The sequence below is a fragment of the Arvicola amphibius genome, chromosome 1 (assembly GCF_903992535.2).
Source record: "Arvicola amphibius chromosome 1, mArvAmp1.2, whole genome shotgun sequence".
Lineage (NCBI taxonomy): Eukaryota > Metazoa > Chordata > Mammalia > Rodentia > Cricetidae > Arvicola > Arvicola amphibius.
The window spans coordinates 180001054-180019713 of NC_052047.1; the positions used below are offsets into that span (position 1 = coordinate 180001054).

An 18660-nucleotide genomic window follows, 5' to 3' on the forward strand; every position below is an offset into this window, starting at 1 on the left:
AGCCCAACCATCTATTTTTCTTCAAGACTTTTTCAAATAATCCATGTTGCTTTTTACCAAATACCATTCATGGCCTATTCCAATGGCCCAATAGAAAAGAATGTTAATGCCTTTTCTTATACCACTGCAATTTTCATTCCTGGATTAATACTCCTTGTGGGAAAGCATTTATTAGAACCAGTACTTCTTAACATGCTCTGTTAGACATAGGTCTTCTTCCAGCAGACAATGAAATGAGTCATGTGACATTTAGCTCCAAAAGATAATGGCCCAGTGTTCCTCTGGGATCTACAAAAACTCAGCAAATGGCTATGGGTCATCCAGTACTCCAAAAACTATCATAAAGAGTAAACAAGATGACAGAGTGTTTTGCAAAGCATGGTGTCATAGAAAAAGTGCTGTTATAGGAAAGCGGAGCTTTAGTCCCTGGCTAAGTACTTTCGAGGGGTGTCCCTGTTCAAGCCACACCCTTGTTGAATAAAAGAAGAGGGTAGGCTTGGCCACCACTTGAAGGACCTTCAAGAATGGGTAGGTTCTCCTTTTCAGAAACGCCGTTATCATCGGTATCAGCAGTAACAGATTTGCATAAAAGGGTGCAGACTAACACTCTCCGGGACTGTTTCTGTAGCAGTGGAGGAGACATGCTTAAGGCCATGTTCGAGAGCCCTGGTGGTCTGGCTGGTGGGTCATTATCTGTGGGGCAGATATCAAATGGAAAAGGTTTAAACCGGGTACTTAAACCTGACTCAGGAAATCCACCAGGTCTGTGGTTTAACTACATGAGCCCATGCCTATAACGAAAGACAAACTATTTCAAGATCTGTCCATCAGCATCCCCCAAGGATGCAAGCCTCTCACGTTGAGTGTGTAGCTTTTAAGGGATTAAAGCAAGTTAGGAAACTATGTCTCTTAGTAAGACTCACCCACCGAAACTTCCACATTGAATACTAACGTTTTATTACTAAAATGGATTTTTACCTTTCCTCTCATGGCATGAAAACTTTGTCTCTCTGACAGAACAAGTACAGAAAAGCCTGGAAAGGAACCTGCTCTAAGTCCTGACAGACACTCATTATTTATGAGTCTTAGATGTGGTAATTTAAACAATTCTGGGCACCAAACACTTCCCCTGGCTTCTGAGAGATAAGCACAGTGTCTACAGGAGAGACATGTTGGTTTTACACCACCCAACAGTAATGGTTATCATCAGAGTCCTCAAAGTCAGTCTTGCCTTAAACCCTTAAGGAAACTCCACCTAAACTCTGGGACCACTCAAACCAGACCGACAGAGAAGAGGGGGATGGGAACAGTTGTGATATTTGAACATCCTCCTGCACTGCTAGCAGTTCAGAGTATCCGTGCATCTCTTAGCAAAAGGCAGGAAAGTGGACACTGGACTTATCTAATCTATGCGACTCCCTTTTCCTTGGGATGCGCAGCCGGAACATGTGTATTGTAAGGCTTTATCACAGCGGAAGTGAAGATGCTGCCCTCTCAGGCGATATACCGGATGGCCTTTTCATACCTTCCCAGGACAGCTCTATTCCAGGCCCTGAAAATCATCCCACATGGAGACATTTCAGTGGACCCAGGGAAACGTCCGGACTCTGAAGTTCTCATGTGGAGTTTGCCAGCACTAATGTGACATCTCCTTTCTGCGGTAAAGCCAGCAGAATTACAAGCAACGTCTTCAAATCGCTTATAAAGTGTAGTGTGGCCAGTAATGCCATTCTATTTTTCCGATGGCAATCCTCTCCCATTTGGAGTATGCTCTGTGCTGATTCTGAGTACCCGAGAAACAGAAGGGTGGATTTCCTTAAATAACAACACGAGGTGTATTGTTTGGAGGAAGGATGAGAAACCTGAACTCCAGTTTCTTAGCTTCCAAGGCATTAAGTACAATGCAGGCCATGTCATCTACCTGCAACAGACCGGAGGAAGGTGGCAACTAGAACCCAGTGGCCATAGGGGACAGTTGGTCCTGCTTTCCGGGAGAGCAGACTACAGAAGAGTGAGTGGAACCCGTATCTTAAAGCCGCCACTGCTTCTGGTCAATGCACCATAACCCTTCTGACAGATGTCTACAAAGTTCAGTTCCTTCACTTTTCTGCCCCCCCCCCCCCCCCCCCCCGAACAAGAGCAAAAAGGTTAAGACAGGAGAATTACCTCTTTATCATCATGCCGTCTCCGGATAAATTCTTCTGCGGACTCCAAGTAATCAGCTGGTATAAAATGTCTTGGTGACTCTGAATCTTCAAAACAACAGAACAGAGTTAAAACGGGCCAAGGTTTAGTGGGAAGCCAGGTTTTTTCCTATTATTAAGGTCAAGTTTATAAACATTGCTGAATAACACTTAATGACAAATTCTGAAGAAAAAACCCTAAGCCCCAACCCCACCGGCTTTTTTTGATTTACTTACAAACCAGTTTAATACAAAAGACAACTCACCAGAAGGCCAAAGGTGAGCAAAGAAAGGGACATTCTCTTAAGCGTCCCCACAAAGAGGCGTGCAGGCTCTAACAGGGACAGACCATACACTCACACACATGGGGCCACGGAGAGAGGCTGCCTCTCAAAAAACCACAGGGAGACTGGGGATCAATGCGAACAGGGGTTTGAGAGTTCAAATGAACCCAGTTCTTGGATACAAGCTAAACGGCCAATTTTTCTTTCGAAACAGTTTGGTGGTTAGTCTAAATGAAGTGGGGGATTTGTTTTTAAAGAAGTGCAGCCACTACAAGCCATGGTTAATTGCCAAGCAAAACAAACAGAAGCAAAAGACAAAAAGATGAGCACCAAGGGCACACAGAGGGAGGGAGGGACAGAGCAAGCCAAGTGGAGACAGGGGAGGTGAGACTGGCCAAACACACAAAATGCCACCTCCATGGGCCGCTGCCAGTTCCCTTTGTGGATTGTTGTTTCTGTCCAAGCCATGGTCTGAGTAGAGCACAGGGTTCCCGTTATTAACAGCCCCTGTGCAATCCTCCAGGCCTGCGGATCTGTCCAGAGAGGGCTCTGAGTTGTGGCTAAGCCTTGCCATGGTGTGTCGGGAAGACAGGCGGGTGGGGACCATGGGTTTCCCCTCAGAGTGGGGCTGGTCCTGAGGGCCCTGACTGGGGATATCTGCCTTCTGGCTGGCAGGGGGTCCTGAGGAGTCATTGGGGGGAGGCTGTCTGGGGTGGTGTTGGAGGGGCTTTTTCAACCGAAAAGGAAGGGGGCTCATCAGGTAGATGTTTCTGAGGAGACTGTTCCTGTCGCCCCTGGAATCGGAGCGCCAGTCTGGCTGCCTGGAGGACTGCTGCTGCTCGTGCTTCCGGATCGTGGTGAAGCGGGTGTACGAGGCTGGGCAGGTGCCCTTGCACTTGTTGAGGCGATGCTTGGGGAAGTCTCCATGGACACTGCCCCCGCTGCCCTCCCTGCTGTCATTAGAAACATTGGAACAGTGGTCTAGCTCATCTGAACAGACAGAAAGGGGCTCAGAAGGCTCAAGGCTCCTGAAGCTCAAGGCATGGTCCACCATATTGCTACACGTGGGGGATGCATAGACTCCTCCAGAGTTCATCCCATCCATCTCTCTGGGACGGAGCTTGGTAGACTCGAGGAGGGACTCGGCTGAACGAGCTGAAGTCAGGCCGCTTCTAGACAGCACGGGTGTGGGGGACTTGCTCAGCCTGCCAGAGAAGTCCAGGGATGGCATGGACCGGGACCGCTGAATGAGCTGCTCAAAGGCCGTGATACGGGAAGACACAGTGTGTTTGGGGATATGCTCTGAGCCTTCTTGGCTAGCACCCAGCTCACCCCTGGCTAATGCCAGGCTGCTCCTTTCAAAGTGGGAGGCAAGATCCCGCACACTTGAGGAGGAGATGGAGCCTAAGGAGAGGCCAGCTCGGTTGATCTGGTGCATGTCCCGGTAGAACATGGAGAAGTGCAGTCCGGCCTTTCTGGAAAGAGGGCAGGGCCTCCTGGCGCTGGTGCCGTACTCCTGCAGGCTCATGGTGCTACTGGACCTGCTGTCATAATCCCGCCGCGAGCGCATCAGCAGGTTCTCGATGCTCCCCCCAACCCGGAGTGGGAGGCCTCTTTTGGGATCATTCAAAGAAACGCAAAGGTTCTCACAGCTCTGAGCCTTCTCTGACGGCAACAGGACACTCTTCTGTTCCTGCAAGAGAGCGCTGGGAGCAGAGAGCCTGGGTTTGAATTTAGAAGGAAGGATCTCCGAAATGCAGGCTTTCGCAGCCGACAGGGGTTTCTTGGGCTTACACCCAGGGCCTAAGGCATTGCTAGTGTGAAACGTTCGGCTATGGACTGATGATGAAGAAATCATGTGAGCATTCCCGCCTTTACGATCCACTGGTAAGCATGCAGAATAAAATAAACACACCCATTAGGTTAAAGCTGAAAGCTGCCTTAAAGAAGAAGAAGAAAAAGGGGGGGAAGAGAAAAAAAAAAGGAGAGGTAACATGCTCATTTGTCATAAGGGCTTTAAAAAGTCTCCAGTTGATGTCCAGAAGCAAAATAATTTGTGCTGCAAAGCAGGTGCAAAGATGCAACGAAAGAAATGACCACCCCGCCAGTTAAGGAAGGCTGAAGCTCGGCTAACTCTAGGAAAAGGGTATTAGAACAACAAAAGAGAGAGATGTTTCAGAGAGAACAAGGTTGGGGTTGGTGGTGGGGACCGTTAATACCAGAAAGAAAAATGGCCGGCAAGAAAATAGGTGAGGGGGCATAAGAAGGCACCAAGGCCTGGAAATGGACCTGAATAGGCAGAGCTGTCCCCTGCTGCTGGAGGTCCACCCGCTGCCAACACTCAGGTGACAGGCATGTAGGAGACAGACGCCTGTGGTCTTCAGCCTGTCCGTTACCTTTAGTGGAAGCTGAGCTGGAGGGTCGCTTGAGCCCGCTCAGGCCCTGAAGAGGGATGTCGCCACCTTCCAAGACACTTTTATAAATCTGCCTCTCGTTCTCCAAGCTAGCGAGAACCCCGGGGGTCCCATCTGGTTCTCTCTTCACTGCATGGAAGTTGGAAGAATATATACTACAAACAAGGTCATTTTAAAAGAGAAAAGGGGAGGGAGAAAAAACATACAAAGTTAGTTTGTTCAACATTCTTCTAGAAAGCCCCTTTGTCGCCAGCTGAGAAGAGAGCTGCTTTCTGTTTTCCTCCTCAGGCCCTGGGCTTTCTCAGGGCTTGGTCATTTAGACATAGATTTCTGCGGACCCGTAGGCCACCATGGCCTGGGTGTACAGGAACACTACCTAAGCAACAAAGCTCTCAAAGTTGTAATGACTACATTTGTCTAAAGAATAAATAAGGAGGGCTGGAGAGATGGCTCAGAGGTTAAGATCACTGACTACTCTTCCTACTTCCGAAGGTCCTGAGTTCAATTCCCAGCAACCACATGGTGGCTCACGACCATCTGTAATGAGATCTGATGCCCTCTTCTGGTCTGCAGGTGTACATGCAGGCAGAATACTGTATACATAATAAATAATGAAGAAAATGTTTTTTAAAAAAAGAATAAATAAGGAGCCGAGCGGTGGTGGCGCACACCTTTAATCCTAGCACTCAGGAGGCAGAGGCAGGTGGATCTCTGAGCTTGAGGCCAGCCCTATCTACAAGAGCTAGTTCCAGGACAGGCTCCAAAGCTATACAGAGAAACCCTGTCTCAGACTCCTCCCCACCCTTCCCCCCCAAAAAGAATAAAAGGAATAAATAAGGGCTGTGATTCCAGTACCTGGGAGGTTGGGGCAAGAGGAGTTTAAGTTGAGGCCAGCCTGAGCTACACAGTGAGATCCTATCTTAAAAAAATGGGGGTGGGTAGGATAACAAGGAGCCAAGCAGCTAGACACAAGATGGCACATCCAGGGACATGTGCAGAGGATACAGAGGCCCGAGGTGTGGCCAGCAAACTCAAAGCCATGGCCCAGGTCATGTTCTTCTAGGTTACCTGGCATGAGAGCTTTGGCTGACAGAACCATCAAAACCACCAGCTAAAGGAAGACAGCCCTAGCTATCTGTGGCCTCGGGGAAATGAGCAACCGACCAAAGTCAGAACCTGGAACTCTATGCACCCTTATCATAGCTAGAGTTTTGTTCTTAGCTTTTGGCTCAGGGGATCTTCCGGTCTCAGCCTCACAGTGGCATAAACCACCATGTCCAATGTCACAGCCGCATCTTGCATTCATTTCCTTCAAAGCTGTTGTCAGAACCTGACACCATTTCTCATCTACACATCATTGCCCACTTATCTGCTTCATTTATTATTTTAAAGTATGAACTTTATTCTGATGTTTTATATATATTTATATATGAATGCTTTGCCCATATGTATGCATGCGCACCACATATATGTCTGGTATCTACAAAGGTTAAAAGAGGGCACTGGACACCTAGGAACTGCAGTTATGTTTGGTTGTGAGCCATCATGTGGGTGCTGAGGACTGAACTTGCATCCTCTACAAGACCTACAAGTGCTCTTAACTACTGAGCCATCATTCCAGCTTGATTCATTTATGAGTTTAAAAGTCTATTATTTTTATTTTATGTGTATGAGTGTGGGCCTGCATGTGCACCACATGGCTGAAGTGCCCAGAGAAGCCAGAAGAAGGTAGCAGATCCCCTGGAGTTGGAGCTGCTAGAAACCAACCTGGTTCCCCTGCAAGACCAATAAGAGCTCCCAAGCACCGAGCCATTTCTTCAGGCCTTCATTTATTTTATCTTCTTTGAAATCTAGGTATTTTTCAAGTTATTACAAATTCTATTTGGAATGAGGTGTGGCACAGGAAAAAAACCCAAAGTATTTACTCACTGAAGTGCCTTTGCATATCTGCTTTTCCTGTAGTCTAACATGCTGAAGCGTTAACATGACACATATTCTGTCTCTTTCTACCTCTACTCCATATACCTCCTCATTACCCAAGGAAAGAACAATGTCTTTCTTATAAAAGTATATAGGCTTCTGTTATATACTTTTGATCCTAATGAGATCAGTTTACTGTTATAAGATCTGTCAGTTTTGAAGACCAACAGCCTCATGAAATTCATTCACTCTAATATTTTATTGTGTTATCAGATATATAGAAAAGTTTAAAGAATGGGAACAGTGGCTACTCATATCAATCCCACCAAGGTTCTCCAGGGAACACTGAATGGTACTTCCTTATCACATGTCTATCCATTTGTCTTCGTGTCTACCCACTGATGGAACTTTCCATATTCCACAAACCCAGCCCTTCATTCAGCCTGAGTCCCAATAATTACAGATAACAATGGCAAAAAAGTATGACATAAAAGGCACACACACACACACACACACACACACACATACACACACCTCTTCCTTTGGTTTCAGATAAGGAAATGAAGCCCTGATAGATTAGATAGCCTGTCAAGGTAGGCAAGATCAGCAGATTACAGAGCCAGAACCCTATTTATACCACTGAGTGCCATGTAGGTTGCATTCTCAGATGGTGTCTTAGACTATTTCCGTCTGGCCAATGAGGCAGCGCTTCACACACTGCACGAGTCAAGGGTATCTGAGTTTCATTTTCATTATCACCAAGGATCATCTGCCAAGACTCCATCCCAGGAACAAGTCGTACCCGAACGCAGGACTCAAGGAAGAGAGGAGCCCCGGAGATGCAGTGGTGCCTACATCTTACAGGCCCTAAGTGCCTCCAGCACGAGCAACAGCCCTCATAGCTGTTGCCACTAACTAGCCGTACCTCATGCTCACCGAAGGCTAAGGGCTTTACCACCATTTCAGGGGACCTTCCCAAGGCTACATGGGCTTCTTACTCTCTAGAGCCTGGATAAAGGGATTTTTCCTTTATCTGAAAGGGGGGAAAAGTTACTGGAACCCCAAAGACAAGAAAACTAAGTCTCAAGGCTGAAAACCATGCAAACGAAGCAAGCTCCAAGCGGTATTCTCGGTTCATCTCTCACTCGGAGAAAAATGAAGCAAGCGCCAAGCAATTCATCTCTCACTTGGAGAAAACGCGGAATCAGGCTGGGCTGACCTTTTCCTCAAGGCTTTGCCTTGATTTCCCACAGCCCCCTAGACCACATTGCCCACAAGGACACCCAGTGAAGATTCTGAAGGAATCAAAGGCTTTCTAAGTGTAAAACTTGGCAAACTTGGACAAAGGTATGTAAAAGCATGAATTTAGGTATTCTTCCTTTAAAAAAAAAAGTGATTTAGAGATGCTGACGCCTGGTATCTGTCATCACAGGTATCCTGCAAACCTGCCTGAAAGTACCACCTATACCCCAGAGAAAGTGGTTTGGCTTTCCTGGGCTCAGAGGTCAGTCTGGAATCACTGGCTCTGCCCATGTAGTTTTTGACCTACAGGGTTTGAAAAAAAAAAAAAAAAAAAAACACCAGCACCACCAACAACAAAAACAAACAAAAAAACCCAAAAACCTCTACCCTCCCACCCCCAAGATTATGATAAAAAAAAAAAAAAACCTCATGGGCTCCTGTTTAAAAAAGGGGATCCAAGGATGAGTCTATAGATCCTGCCTCCAGAAAGTACAAGTTCATCTAAATCGGTTTTTTCACTTGTTTGTATTTCTTAATTAAAGATCATCAGAACACCGCATTTTCTTCCTCTTGTACAAACGCCAACTGCCACATATCTGGTCCTTTGACTCTGTCAACCCCCAGCTAGGGGGACTTAGGACTCTGATACGAGGGTCCTGCCCAGCCCGTGGTGCTGGGGAGTAACTTGGACAACTTCCACCTGCCACCTTTTCGTTCTGAATGACCTCAGGCTCAGTCAGACCTCCTACCTACCTTTCCTTTCTCACAGCTGCCAGACCTAGGGCCTCTACCTTAGCAGCCCTCCGGACTCCCCCAGTCAGCCTGCTTGCTTTCTGTGTCCCACCCATTTCTTCCTGCTTCTCACAGCATGACAAGCCAGCACTCAGGAAACCTCTGGGAATGCAGTTGCCACAGCCAAATGTTTTCTTTCTGATACCAAAGCTAACAAAAGAATGTTTTCCCCAGATGCTCGAGGTACAACCGAGGCGCCTTATTTAAGAGCAGTGTCTAAGAGCCTCACCACATGTTTTGAAAGACACCATCCCCAACGGCCTTCCTAATGTAGGGTCATTTGTTCCATAGCTCGAAAGAGGAAACTGAGGACCAGAGTGGTGCCTGCCTTTGCTTAAGGTCACAGAGTTGCTAGGACTTTGCTATATCCAAAAAGATCAGAGCTGAGTGAAAGAGGCTACAGCCAGAGTTAGCAGCTACTGACATTAAACAAAACCAGGCAAGTTCGGAGGAAGCTCAGCTCTGTCTGAGAAGCCGGTGCTGAATCAGATCTGGGTTCACACTGAGAGAGCCAGGAGACAGGGCAGAGAACTGAGCCTCTGGCTGAGATGCAGAGCTGGCTATGGGGTTTAAAGAGGTCACTCTGCGTCAGCTGCGTCCACTCTGCGTGCTGCTGCATCCAGGTGCGCTAACAGAGCGGTCTGGGGGCAGTGGACAGGGTGTGAAAAGCCAGTTCCAACAAGGAATTCCAGCTGAGACGTGCTGATGCTTACGTTGTTTGAAAGCTTGCAAACAAGATGGTTTTCTTGGCTTCAGTTTCTTTCATTTGCTAAACTAAGACCGATAGTGAGGTTGTCTAGCAAATCCACCAGCGAGCCTGTCTGTAAGCCTTTCTTTCAGACTCCACGCTGACTGCTAGGTACACCAGCTGGATGCTCTTCAGACATCTCCAGCTCAACACCTCCCACCCCAAACCTGGCTTGTTCAGCCACCTGCCCTTACTCAAGCAGAAAGCCTAGGGAATCAGCCCCTTCCTCTCTCTTCTCCCCAAACCCTATCAGCCGCCACGTCCAGCTGTCTCGCTAGTCTACATTAATCGTCTTGCTCTCTACCACCAGGCTGTCGTTTCAGTATCATTATCTATGATCCTGCTACGCGAAACCACTCCCAGCCTCCAGTCCCAACTCCCTGCGATCACTGTTGGTATTATCTCCAGGAAAGATAGATGGCAGCCCAGTACGTGCTAATTTACTAAACAAGTACTTATCGAGCGCCTTCTATCTCTCAGTCACTCACATAGGTGGGAGAGATAACAAAACTGACCAAAGTTTCTAGCCTATGAGAGATGGCTTGGCAGTTACGAGTACACCCTGCTCTTACAGAAGACTTGAGTTCAGCTCCCAGCCCTTCAGTCTGCTCACAACTGCCTCTAACTCCAGTTCCGGAGGATCCAACACCCTGTTCTCATCTTCAAGAACACTGAGCTCTGGTGCACATGCCCTCACACAGACACACGTGCACACACACAATTTAAAAGAAAATAAACCTTAAATCTTTCTTGTTCAAAAACAACTGACAACTTCAGAAAGAAAACCAGGCAATTGTCGTTAATGTAGTTTTGTGGGAGGGGGTCCATACAGTCTTCTAAGTCATTTATTTTTTGTTTTTTGTTGTTGTTTTGTTTTGTTTTCTTCTCTCCACCCCCTCCCTCAGCTCTAAAAAGCCTTCCTTTGATCTCTCACCCTCTGCACAGTAAGAGGTACCCACTCCCTTCTGGATCCCAGCATTATACCAGCTTCACTGGATTCAAATTACTGCTAACAAATCTGTTTCGCATTACACAGTGAGCCCTGGCAGACTGTTGACTGCATTAATCTTCCTAAACCTGGTGCCATGTAGGTCTTTTAACAAATGCTGATGGAATGAATGATTCCAAACTCAAATACCTACACACAGAGAAGCTTATAGGGGAACTGGGGAATCGCCAACATTTTACATAGGTCTTTAGCTTGTGTTTTGTTTTCAGATTAAGGAAACTGCTCTCTCTGCTGGTTCAGAAAAAGCAGCCTTTCCTCGAGTGCCACCTTCTGGCTAAATAGCGCAAAGTGCTTTTGGTTAAGCGAAGACAGTTTTAATAGGCTGCAAAGATAAGCAATGGTTAGATTAAAATTACAAACTTAAAGATTCGGAAGCACTTGGGGAATAAAATATAAAACCAGGCATATGCTATGACAGTAACTATAAAAAATGCATTTGAGGGACAGGACTGGTCCCTGTGTTAGAATGCTGGGACATTGACTGACTATGAACACAAGATGGTTGACTCTGTTCCCACCCTCCCTCGACCCCCTGCCCTGCCGCCATCATCATCATCACCATCATCACCATCATCATCATCACCATCATTTGCGTATTTGTTTGTCTTTTGAGTTAATGTTTCCCATTCCCCCGGGCTGGCCTTGAACTGTCAGTCATCTGGCATGCTGCCAAATCCAGCCCTGTTAAACCTGTGAGACAACCAGTGCCCATGAACAAAATTCTGAATTTCAGTCTGCCCAAGACAGTGCTAATTCTGTAGGTTCCACAAAGCTGCAAACCTCCTCATCCCTTGGCAATGCTTCCCTCAACGTGTCACCCCAGTACCTCCATCAAGAGGCTCCAGGTTCAGTGTGCAAACAGCCTGCCTCTGTGCTTAGCAAGCTGGAGTCCGGTTAATTGTGATTTATGGGCCCAATAACTGCATACTTCCCTTTATGTCAGGTACCATGCTTGGGCTGGTTCCCCACCAGCTCCAGATAGCTTACCTATTTGATCCAGTTTGTCCTACCAAGTATTTCAGATGAGCTACCCCATACACACACCAAATCAAAGCTGAGGTGTTTGGAGACTTATTTCAGTACTATAATTAAGACTGGAAGCCTGATGTGGTGTGGTGCACACTGTTAACCCCAGCACTCAGGATGCAGAGGAGGGCAAATCTCTGTGAGTTTTGAGATCAGTCTGATCTACAAAGAGAGATCCAGGATAGCCAGGGCTATACAGTGAGACCTCATCAAAAGAAAAACGAGAGGGAGGACGGGAGGGAGAAAGGGAGGTAGACTGGCAGGGAAAACCTCACACCAAGTATCATGACAAAGGCTCAGGGGGTCTGAGAAAAAGGGACTCTGCAAAGCACTATACATTCGCCACCTCTAACCCTGCTAGGCCAGTGCTGCAAAGAGTTGGTTACAATGGATTTAACAGCTCAAAGTTCAGCTACATTCTTACCAAGTTAGAATCAGTACAGTTTAGATGAGGTTCTGCTACCAACATCTGGTCCAGAGCATCCCTACTTCTCCTCTGGGCAGAACACTCACACAGCAGCTGTGGAACTGTGGGCAGGACACGGCCTAAGAGTGCCCATTTCCTCCCCAGTATACTGGAGACTGATGGTTACACCTGCTCCCGGGGTGCTCAGTAAACAACAAAGCATGGGGAGACCCGTGTTCTTTAGCCCTGACTGAGCACAGTAGTGATGTCCACTTTTAACCCTCACACACGTCATTCCTCTGCCACTTTGTCTCTCATTTGTTATGCTCATTTTGTGGGGGTGAGGGAATCTCCCAGATAATCAAGGAACCATTCCAAAATTCCTACTGTGACAAGCAGCATAGTGCCAGCTGACTTAAGGAATTTACTGAGCTGGGCACTCAGTGCAGCAGGCTTCTCTGTCTGGTGTAGTTCAAGGAGATGAGAGGCAGCGAGAAGGCCAGGCAGCACTGTTAACTCCAGCCAACCCTGAAGCAAGGCACGCAGAGAGTCCTGGTTAAAATGCTCACTGCAACCAAAACCAGCATCGCAATTCTTTCAGGTCTACCTGGCACCCTGGAGGTGGAAGGCCTTGCCCTCAGGGGGTTTATAATCAGCAATTAGGAAAGTATACACAAATAACTCAAGACAGCTAGCAGTAGAGGCGGAGGCCAGAAGCACTAACGAAGCCTGGGCATAAGCAAGTTCAGTTAGTACTTGTTTACACAGTGTAAGAGTTTGCTATCTACTACAGATCTACTGGGGCAAGATAGGGGGAACCCTGGAAATGTTCAGCCATGATAACAGCTGCATGGAAAAGCCCTGGGAAAGGCATGTTGGGAGAGGAGTTAGGACTCTGATGATGTAAAGAATGGAATCAACCTCTAGGTGGAGACATGCCCTTGTCTGCTCCCATAAAGATGAATCCAATGGTCGGTGGCTTGGGTATGGGGTCATCTCTACAGGTTTATCTTACGATAATGTACTTTTCCTTTCCAGAATTCCCACCTCCACGTGCAGTCCTTGTGAATCTAGCCACTACGAGGTTCAGCTAGATGTGCAAGTCTTTCTGAAGCCTGATGAAGAAAAATGTAACTATTTTTTTCTCCTTTTCTGTCTTTTATTTTTCCCCAGCTGCTAGCCAGAACTTAAGAATGCTTTTAAGCTCCCTAATTCACATTTTGGGCTTCCTTACTTTTTCAAAATCTCCCATGCTAACCACGGGCTGCCTGCTGCCAGGTGACTGACCTGTAAGGGCCTCTCTCAAGCAAGGTGGCTTTTGTTCCTTCTCCCTCCTCTTCCTTCCTTCCAGGCAGCTAAGGGACTGACACCCTGGGGTTCTCCTTTTCCATTCTAGTAAGATGTCCTCAAGTGTCTATGTATACCCATTCTTAAATTCTTGAATTAATAAAACTAAAAACAAAAGAGGACCCCAATTTCCCATGTATCATATGGTAGCTCTGTTGGGACACCCCCAAGATTTCCACTTCTCTTCTGTTTTTCAATTAATTGTCAGGGAAAATAAAACCATTCCTGCACCCCTAGACATTATCAGTTACTTCATGAAGAAGTGAATGAGGGGTACATGCATTGTGCAGTCAAAATCTTAAAATTTGATGGAAGGGGAAAAATCCATGTCCATATGAAAATCTAGGCTCTAGCTTTTCATCCTATAAACCAGGACTGGCCTTAGGACCTAATCCCACTATCGGCCCCTCTATCTTTATTCCAGGTCTGGTACATCCTAGGTCTGGTATGCCCTTCCCTCAAATATCCACTGAGGGCAATTTTGATTCAAATATAGACAAACATGTCAATAAGACGCTCAGCAGAGAGAAGCAACTGGTATGTAAGCCTGGTGACCCAGTTAGATTCCCAGAGTTCACGGTAAAAAGAGAAGTGACTCAAAAAGCTTGTCCTTTGACTTCCACAGCCACACCAACATACTCACTCACACACACACACACACACACACACACACACACACACACACACACACACACACCACCCCCCACACCAACCCCACCCCACACCCCCCACACCCACACACAGCCAGATACACACATACACCCACACACAGCCACACACGCACACACACATCCCAACACACACCCCACCCCCACACAACCCCCACACACACTCACACCCAACACACACACACACACCAACCCCCACACACAGCCACACCACACCAACCCACTCCCACACACCTCCAAACCCCTCACCCCACACCCCAGCCACACTCCCACACCCCCACACACACCCACCCCCACACACATCAACAACCACACACACCCTCAAACACACGTGAAATAAATAAAATGAAAATAAATGTCAACAAATAACTTCACATTCCAAAGGTAAAGGCATCAACCTGGGGAAAAGCTAGTGGAAGGCAACATGAGTCACTGTAACAATAATTCAGAGGGAACAAAAGAAAACTAATTTGAAAACTACAATAACGTCAAACTACTGGACAGTCCAAAGCACAGGACTGCCCACTGCCCTGAGCCCTCCTCAGGACCAAAGCCTCTGCTGCTTCCCACCAGACACCGCCAGACAGACAAAGATGAATGTCCTGTTCAAACCACCAGGCTTTCTCACCCTGTCTAGCCCTGAAAACACCAAGCGGCTACTTACTATCCAGGAGGCTCTGAGGTAATGTCTGGAGTCGGGCTGACTGCTGAGCTCTGTAAAAGTCAAACAGAAAAAGGAATAATGTAAGAAAGAGGAACCATGATTTGGGTGGATTTACAGGTTGTAAAGCAAGGGAAAGGAGACAAGCCACTTCAGTCATTGTAGATGGTGCTCCTGAGAGACTTGGACACAAAGACTGGGGGGTGCTGGGCTCTCATCTTTTGCCTCAAAGGAGATGAAGCCACAAACACAGATGGGCCTGGAGGTGGACTTCAGCTCACATTTATCCTCAGCCGCAACCCCAGGAAGCAGAAGCCCCTTCATCTGTGCCTCCCCAGTCCTCAGAAACCCCGCCCAGTCCACTGTGGATCTTTTCATGCACCCCAAATGCCACCACATCCAGGAGGGTCACACAACACTCTAGGTAGAGACTGCATTTTAAAAATGCATTTTAAGATGATCACACCATGTTTACACAATCCATTTATGCCTGCAGATTGAGAAGTGTGAAAATGAGACACAGTTTCACAAAATCCAGTAACAGCCCTGTCAGTATGGGTTGGGGGATGCTTCATAAAACTTCAGGCCACTAACAAAAGGAAGAAGTCAGCCAAGAGCTACTAGAAAGTGAAAGCAGTGGAATCTGTAATTTAGAGGTTCTTTGGTTGTATTGGAGAAAAAAAAAATGCCAAGGGTTCAATATATTTGTATGAAGTACATCAATAAAGTAATTCACAGTTATTCCTATTTAATGACTATCATCATCCTCTCTACTAATAACCATCTGAAGGAAAACAAACTACCCGGAGAAGAGACACTTAGAGAAAAGGAGGCTACAGAAAGTGGAGGAAGGGACAGTGGGTCAGAGAAGAGGAGACTACAGGGAGGAGAGGTGGCTTCACTGGTGGTTCCTCTCTTAGCCTTCAGCTCCAACCTGTCAGTCTGGGTCCTTTTCCTGAGGCACTGCTGTCCCAGGGTGAGGTTTGCCTCTCCTCCCCCACAACCATTACTTCCCAGAGCTCTGCTCATCCCCTTCCCCCATCACCTCTAACCCTTCTGGCTATCTTGGTGTCACCTGTCCACCTCCCGCCACAAAGGGCCTACTTCTTGGCATCTGCCCCATTCGGGGTTATACTTTCAAAGACCTTGCCAGTATCTCCATCATGAAAAACTTTGACATGGCCCTGTTAAGTCCTTCTGGGTCATCACCTCCCTGTCTTCCCCTCCCCCATCCACATGTTTCTTCCCCACATATCCACAACAATGACATCCCTGCAGGACTCTGGTTCCTTTCCACAAACTCTAATACCCAGAAACCAAAGCCTATAAATTTCTACAACCCATTCCATGGACGTATCCTGGGAGTTTATCTTTTTAAAATCATTTGTTTATTATTGTGTTGGGGGGATGTGTGTCATGGTGCATACATTGAGGTCAGAGGGCAACTCTCGGTTCTCTCCTTCCACCTACGCCATCCAGTTCCAGGAAGGGGACCCGGCTGTCAAACTTAGACAGCAAGCAACTAACTCCACTAGTCAGTCAGCTTGCTGCCCCAGAATTTCTTCTGATCTCTCTGGAGCAGCTGGGTGGTTTTTTCTTTCTCCTCTTGCTCTATCATGCGGCCCTCCATCTCTCTGAACTGTCCTTCCTGCACCTTGTCTTGTCTTGTCAATGCCATCCAGCATCTGAGTGGGTAGCTGTTGGTCCCTACCTCTCTCAGTCTTTCACTTGCTGACTGGTGCACATCTTCACTGACCCCCAAGATTCCCACAATCACCTCCCCGCAGGCAACTTTGATCAGCTTTTTAAGCCCTTGCCTGTTTCCTAAGATCTAGTCTTACAGTTCCGACCACCTTCTGGATACCTCTACCTGATCTCCGGCCAGCACCTTAGAGGCCAAATACCCGAAGCCAACTCCATGACTTTAACTCTGCGTTGATTCTCTTTCTAGCTTCTTCAACATATTGATACCCGTACTTTTATAGCTTTTTATAGCTTTCTAAAGTTATCCATCTCTTTCCCTTTCCTCAGCTCACCATTCCTCATGCCAGCTATGCAACTAGCCCACTGCAATTCCCTTGGCAGCCTCTCTCCATCTAGCCTTCCCTCCTCCCTGTTGGTACCTCCACTGTGTGGCCTCCCACCACTGTCTGCTTGCACCATTGCAGCTGCCTCCTCACTGAGCCTCTGACATTCCCATTTCCTGCCTTCAATTCGCCTTCTAATGGAATGGTAAACACCTCTTTAGTTACACCAATGGTAACATTTCCTCAGTCACACTCCTGAGTCTACAATCTTTCCCAAACCTGTCAATCCCCCCCATTCCCACCAAAGGTTTCTTGTCTAGCTGGTCTGTCTTCTCCCTTTAAACACGTACATCATATGCTTCCCTCGTGACTCAAAATGGATATCCCCAATAAGTATGGTCTCAATTGCCATGCCCTGAAGGCAGTCTCTTTTGTATGTGTATAGAGCTCTTGCAAGCATGCCTCACATATGGTTCAAGACTAACAGCACCAAATAACCAATGGAAATGGTTTGTGGATGCATCAGGCACCATGGTTTCCCTGGCAGGGTTTGTGCCCTCACAGAGGTAGCTATCAGCTACAGCTGTGCCCCATCTCTGCATGAGTTGCAGGTGTCCCTTGTTACATTTGACTACTCTGAAAGCATCTCTTGATTCACTTGGGCCAGCCTATTGCTACAGACCTCTCATCCAGCACGTCAGTCATTGTTATTAGTACCCACAGCCAGAACTCATTCGAGAACAGGCTGGATAGTACTTCCTTGAATCTTCAACCTCACAGTAATTATACCAGGTCCCAGCATCCACCCTATTAGAAACCCAGAATCCCACTCTATCCGCACCTCAGTTACCTGCCTGCCTCAACTGAATGTGTGACAGCTTACCTCTTTGCCTCTTACAGTTCTGATGGAGGAGAAGGGCCTAGCCACTACTGTCTTCTTCATCCGCTGGCACCTCAACAGACCCCAAGGAAGCAGCCTTGACTGCCACAGCTCACTGGCTTCCCACTCCTTTACTCCAGACTCACAGGGAGGCTACCATCAAACAGTGGTTTCTCTGCCCCTTCCTGGGTTTGAGCCTCTAGCCTCTCACCTGACTTTCGTGCCCAACTCCCTTGCACTGGTGTTGCGACTCTTCTCAACAATGCGCACACGTAGCACAGGTCCATTATCAGCTGCACTTTTCCTCCCATAGACTGTGGCCCTTCCTGGCCACGGCAGCGGTGTCTGTCTACATTACTTTTTAAAAAAATTTCTTCCAAAGCCATTATTTTCTCATATGAATCTCTTCAGTTTTGTCAGGAAACCAAAAGCCCACTTCAGCAAACATTCAGCTTCTCCCTAGAAGCCTGTTTCCCTTGGACTGGCTCTCTCCTTACCCCTTCCTACACTACCTCTTAACACAGACATTTTATCAGAGGCCCAGTTTTAAATGCGTGTTTCCGGGCTGTTTGATATCTGGAATAGGTTTTCTATTAGGAACTTGCTGACCTCTACAATGACAAACACCATTGCTATTTCTGTTGCCTTGAACCCAGTTACTGCTGCTGTGTCTCTCAAAATGACCTCTGAGATTGGCATCTCCCAGGGCTACAAAGAGAAAAAAAAAACTGTCCCCCAAAATAGCACTCTGGAAACTCAAAGAAGACAAAGGAAATAACTTTAAAAGGTCGCCAAAGAAGTAGTCTGGGGCATGGTGAGTAGGGGAGAATCCAAATTATCAGCTATCCTGTATTTGAAAAGCCTCTTTAAGGAAGATGCCAAGCTCTAAAGGAATCCAAACAAAAACCTGTGTGTGTGTGTGTGTGTGTGTGTGTGTGTGTATGAGTGTGCATGTGTGTGTGTTTGTGAATGTGTGTTTGTGTGTGTATGTGTATATAAGTGTGCATGTGTGTTTGTGTGTATATAAGTGTGTATGTGCATGAGTGTGTGTGT

At 47.1% G+C, this 18660-nt stretch overlaps 1 protein-coding gene across 10 annotated transcripts in view; it reads right to left on the reverse strand.

The window, feature by feature from the left end:
• Nucleotides 1-18660, reverse strand: part of Sorbs1 (sorbin and SH3 domain containing 1) — a 135142-nt gene that overhangs the window by 36940 nt on the left and 79542 nt on the right. For 9 of the 10 annotated variants that reach the window (XM_038334285.1, XM_038334290.1, XM_038334276.1 and 6 more), the window contains 3 exons: nucleotides 14704-14753; nucleotides 4864-5036; nucleotides 2167-2252 (listed from right to left, as the gene is read on the reverse strand). In XM_038334285.1, coding sequence (XP_038190213.1) covers nucleotides 2167-2252; nucleotides 4864-5036; nucleotides 14704-14753 — 309 coding nt within the window. Of the gene's footprint in view, nucleotides 1-2166; nucleotides 2253-2881; nucleotides 4352-4863; nucleotides 5037-14703; nucleotides 14754-18660 lie in introns of all 10 variants that reach the window. The other variant, XM_038334239.1, reaches the window with a different exon arrangement.